Source organism: Lepidothrix coronata, unplaced genomic scaffold (genome assembly GCF_001604755.1).
Source record: "Lepidothrix coronata isolate B3197 unplaced genomic scaffold, Lepidothrix_coronata-1.0 Scaffold125, whole genome shotgun sequence".
Classification (NCBI taxonomy): domain Eukaryota; kingdom Metazoa; phylum Chordata; class Aves; order Passeriformes; family Pipridae; genus Lepidothrix; species Lepidothrix coronata.
This window is the reverse complement of record NW_016690305.1, coordinates 327,842-333,029: the sequence shown is the minus strand read 5'-3', so window position 1 is coordinate 333,029 and position 5,188 is coordinate 327,842. Positions and strand designations below refer to the sequence as shown.

The following is a 5,188-nucleotide window of genomic DNA, read 5'->3' as shown; positions in this document are numbered from 1 at the left end:
CATTTGTATCGGGTTTGGGGGGGGGGGCAAGCCAGTAATGCCTGGCCGAGGCTGACCAGGAGACATCAACCCTGTTTCCCGGGACAGAAAGCTTGTGAGGTTTGGCTTTCAGGTGCAGTGTGTGGCGCAGCCTGGGCACTCCGTGGGCAGCCAGGCCCTTATCTCACTCCGCGACGGCCGCAAACACGCGGCAGCAGCCGGGAACCGAGACACCCGACCCGGGGGAGGGGGGGAACGAAATGCTGAGGCGAGCCCCCTCGCTCAGCAGCTTTCTCCATCGCCCCGGGAAACCTCGCTCAGCTGGAAGAGAACCGAGAAGGTGTTTATTGCATCCCGCGGCCTCCACAGCACTCCGCAGCCCGCCGCCATCACTCCTCCAGGCTGAAGATCTCGGCCTCCTTCTCCTTCCAAAAGGCGAAGCTGCGATCGATGTATCGGCAAATCTCCTCCCCCTCCTCCCCGGCCTCCCCCGGCCGCTGGGCCGGGCTCTGCGAGGACCCGAAGTACCGTGCCTTGATGTCGTCGAAGCCGTCGCGCCAGCTGCGCCTCCCAGCCGCGATCTCGTCGGTGACGGCGCGGTGGAAGGCGCGCACCGCCCGCCAGCCGTGCCGGCCCAGCTGCTCGAACACCTCGAAGCAGAGCAGGTGGCGGCCGCGGCGCTCCTCGGGGGGCAGCTCCTGTTCCAAGATGCGGAAATAGCCCAGCATGAACATCTCCAGCGACAAACTCTCGTACTCGGCTGGGCCGCCCCCCGCCGCCGCCACGAACTGCTCCGGTGACAGCAGGGCACGGGCGGGGGGCGGCGGCGGGGGGCGGCGGCAGACGGCGTCCCGCCAGGAGCCCAGGAGCCTCTGAATGGCCGCCCGCTGCCGCTCCAAGCGGGCCGCCCCGCGCGCCCCACTCCCCGCCGTCTGCCGAGGGTCCCCGGCGGGCCGGGGGGGCGCGTAGGCGGAGCGTCTCCAGTGGCTCAGGAAGAGCATCACGATCCGTTCCTTCCTTAGGCTGCCGCACACCGACCCCGGCCCCGGCCCCGGCCCCGGCCCCGGCCCCGGCCCCGTGCCGCCGCCGTCAGAAAACGCCTCCTCGCAGCTGATGCCCGAGTCGCTGGCGGCCTCCGCCTCGCCCCCCCCGGCCGGCGCGGCCCCCGCCGCCCCCCAGGCGGGCTCGAAGGCGCCGCGCAAGCTGCGGACGCAGACTCCACATTGCCGGATCTCCCGCTGCGCCAGGCTGCCTGCCGGCTCCCGGGGCTGCACGCCGGCGGCAAGGGGAGCGGGGTCAGCGACAGGGGCGGCGGCGACAGCGCGGGACCCCCAGACCCCCTCGGCGTGGCCCAGCAGCGCGGCCAGGCTGCTGACGGCGCCGGCCAGGCGGCCGCACCAGAGGGGCAGGGGCTGCCCGGGGGCGGGCGGGGGGCTGCGGACGGAGATGCTGAGCAGCGGGGCGGGCAGGAGGGCGCGTAGCTCCCGCGCCAAGCGCCGCAGCTCGCCCTGGTACACCTCGCCGCGTCGCCGCAGCCGCAGGCTCTCTACCGCCCTCTCCAGCTGATGCAGGTCCGCCTCGGTCAGCAGCTCCCCGAAGGGGCCCAGCATGGCTTGGTGGGAGGGCGAGAAGCTCCAGGCGGCTGCATCCTGCGGAGACGCCAGGTTAGCGACCCCTGACCGCCCGCGCCCCCTCCCCGCCCCGCGCCCCTCCTACCTGCCCTCCCGCCGCCTCGTCCCACAGCCGGGCCCGCAGCCGCCGCACCATCACCTGCCGCTTCCACTCAGGGATGAGCCGGCCCCGCTCGTCGTGCGTGGGCACAAGGGAGTCCACGTCCGCCTCCGCGGGGTCCGACCCGGGGGGTCCCGCCGGCCCAGCCACCCCGTCCTGCGCGGGTTAGAGTCACGGGGGGCTCGAAGGGCTAAACGGCGGTCGAGAGGACGAGCCGAGGCCCGCGGACCGAACCAGCGACCTACCGGGTGGGCGAGGAAGGGCGCCGGGATCCTGGCCCGCTGAGAGGGCTTGCGAAACTTCAGCTCCGCCGGCACCGACCTGCTGGGGTCCATCCGCCGGGCCGAGCGGCTGCGGGGGACAGAGACACGAGCCTCCTCCTGCGGGAGGGCAGCAAGGGGACGTGGGCCCCAACATCCCCAGGGCCCCCCAGGCTTGACTGGCTGAGGGGTGACTCAACATATCACCCCACTTCTTGCAGGGAACCCTCCCCGGGGGAGACCCACAGGTGGGTCTGCTTCCTTCAGAGAAGAAACTGAGGAGTCCCTGCGGCCCCCTTTCCCCCAGGGATGCACTGTAACACCCCTGCAGCCAAGGGCCGATCCCAGGGCCACCTCATGGCCACCAACCCTTCTCTGGACTTCCCATACCCCCGGCCTGCCCTCCCTCTCTCTGGAGTGATGGGCTGGCATTCTCTGGGGACATGCCCGCTGCCCCAGCCCAGCGGGGTCTTACCTGCTGCGGGGGGCTGAGCTGGCCGCTGGGGACCCCTGCCGAGGTTAGGGGGTCTGGTCCTGCCTGCCCTGCCCTGCTCAAGGAACACCCAAAAGTGGGTGCAGCTGCACCCCTAAAGTCCCTGTGTGTGGAAGAATGAGCAATACGGGGCGTGAGGGGAGGCCAGAGTGGTAGGGCAGCCCTGGAGAGGGCAGGGGCCAGGGCTGCAGCGCTGGGGCAGGGCACAGAGGCATTGAGCGTTGTATTAATATTTGATGGGGCATCGAGTGGCAGCACCAGGGCTCAGTGGGTGGAACTGGCAGTGTTCCTGGAGATAGTGGCTCGGTGACTTGGCTCCAAGCCTTGTCCTGCTCCTGGGCCAATGGAGAATGGCTGAGGCTGGGGACAGAGGAAGCCTTTTGCATTGGCTGGCACTGAGAGCAGGTTCTGGCAGTGGGTGGGGGATCTTCAGCAGAGGGACCTGCTGTACCACTGCCCAGGCATCTGTTACGGACATTGAGCCATGTTCGTGTTCTTCTCCTCCACCGCCATCCATTATATATGGCCAGGACAGACTCGTGGGGCTCACTTACATGTGAGAAATTCAATCAAGGGGCTGGAATAAAATCAAGAAGCAGCAGATCACAGCCTATAAACACAGATGGGCTGGCAAGGATCCATTACAGATTCAGCCTCTCAATCCCTCCCTGGCTTCAGTGCGGGCTGACACTCGGCTCTCATGGGGGGATGAGCCAATACCATCAAGCAATAGAGCTGCAGCGCCAGTGCATGTTATGCTTTGCTGTAGGAGGGGGGGAATTTGCTGAAAGCCCTTTGGTAGGTGGCTGTGCCAGGGCTGCCTCCCCAGCCTGGAGAGCTTCCCCCAGGAAAACAGCCCTCCACAGTGCGGGGGTGTGCAGGACCACAAGAGGAGAGGGGAAGGTCTGCCCCAAACCTCCATGTCAGACTCTTTCCTGACCATGGTCCTCAGGAAAGCAGACACCAGCCCCTTCAGGATCTGCTCAAAGAGTCCCAGAAAATTCTCCCCTTTCCCTTTCCATTTCCCTTTCCTTTTTCCTTTTCCCTTTCTTTTTCCCTTTCCATGCCTGTAGAGATGAGCAAAGTGGCACAGAAGCTGTTAGGGATGGGTCCTCTCCTCCAGTTCCAACATCTACATTCCTCCCTCTCTACTAGTTCTTCAGACATATCCCACTCTCTCTCTCAAGTTCCCACAGCTGTAGCCTTCCCTCTCCCACAGCTCCCCCAGTCCTGCAGCAATGAGTAAACGGGCAGAGGAAACCAGGCGAGGCCCCTGTCAGCATCACATCTTTCATTTCAGGGGGGCCCTGGAGGCACGACTTCAAATGGGATCAAGGAGAGGCAGCGCACATCCCCTGAGCCCAGCTCTTCCTCCTACACCCTCTGTGGCCGCAATGGACCTTCCTGTTTGCTCTGTCCCGCTCTTCCAATGCTCTCCGCACACAACATAGGGGCATGGGAGGATTCTGCTCCCTATCCCCACTGGAGAATCTCCGGTGACATCCCCAGGACCCACACCCTGAGCACCACCGGGATCCCCTAGGATAATGCCAGTGCACACCTGGGACTCCTGCACACGGCAGCCCCAGGATATCTCTGCAACCACCCCTTCCAGGCCAAAGGGAACCTGGGAGTGCAGCAGATGGGAGCACAACCCTTCCAGCCCCAAAGCACAGCCTACCCGCGGTCTCCAGGCTGGCACAGCCCAGGGGCATGTGCGAGGAGGCAGCAGGGTGGGAAGTTGGCACTCCTGGGGAAACCCCTGCAGGGAGGGGCAGGAACAGCTCTGGGCTTCTTCAGAGGAGACCCCCTAAATACGAGGCCCAGCCCGGCTGGGGCCGCTTCTCCCACGGGCAGCACAAGCAGGTGCCTTTTGGCCGGCGGCTGTGCCAGGGCTGTGTCAGCACGGAGGTCCTCCCCATGTCCCTTTCCCTTTCCCCTTTGCCTTTGCCTTTTTCCTTTCATCTTCCCTTTCTTGGCTGCATCCCCATGGGGATGAGCAAAGCAACACAGAACTACCAGGAAGGGCCACTCTCCCCCAGTTCCAACATCTACATTCCTCCCTCTCTACTGGTTCTTCAGCCATATCCCACCCTCTCCCACAGCCGTATCCTTCCCTCTCCCACAGCTCCCACTCCCCCAGTCCTGCAGCAAGGAGCAAATGAGCAGAAGAAACCAGCTGAGGTTCGTGGGGTTTTAATTCAGAGATCCCATGGAGGCTCCGGTTCAAAGGGGATGAAGGGGAGGCGGCGCCCCCCGAGGCCAGGTCTTCCTCCCGCACCCTCTGCGGCCGCTCTTCCAATTCCCTCCGCACGGGGCACGGGGGGGGGACTCTGCTCCCTATCCCCGTCGGAGAATTCCCGGCGACGGCGACCTCCAGGACCCTGCTGCTGCTCCTCCTGCCGCCGCTGCTGCTCCTGCCGCCAGCGCAGCACGAAGGGATGGAGGTGGCGACGGCGGCGACGTGGGGCCACCCCAGCAGGATTGTCCTGCCCCTGCAGCAGGCGGATGGCCCCGATGGGCTCCCGGCACAGCGGGCAGGTGGCAGCGGCCCGGCCCTGGATGCAGGCATGGCAGAAGATGTGCCCGCAGGGCTCCACGGCAGCAGGGCTCTCCAGGGCACCCAGGCAGATCAGGCAGCTCCTGTCAGCTCCTGGTGCTGCTGCCTCATGCCTGGCCTCCTCCATTGCTGCTCCTGCCCTTGAGTCTTTGCAGCTGCTGCTGG

The 5,188-nt window shown here is 65.8% G+C and overlaps 1 protein-coding gene across 1 annotated transcript; it reads right to left on the bottom strand.

Moving 5' to 3' along the window:
• Window positions 1–30: 30 nt before the first annotated feature.
• Window positions 31–3,406, bottom strand: ESPNL (espin-like). Its single transcript, XM_017826178.1, has 4 exons — window positions 3,380–3,406; window positions 1,956–2,090; window positions 1,721–1,866; window positions 31–1,671 (listed from the first exon to the last, which is right to left on the bottom strand). Exons 1-4 carry the CDS (start codon window positions 3,404–3,406, stop codon window positions 369–371), a joined length of 1,611 nt encoding a protein of 536 aa, XP_017681667.1. The 3' UTR covers window positions 31–368.
• Window positions 3,407–5,188: the final 1,782 nt, after the last annotated feature.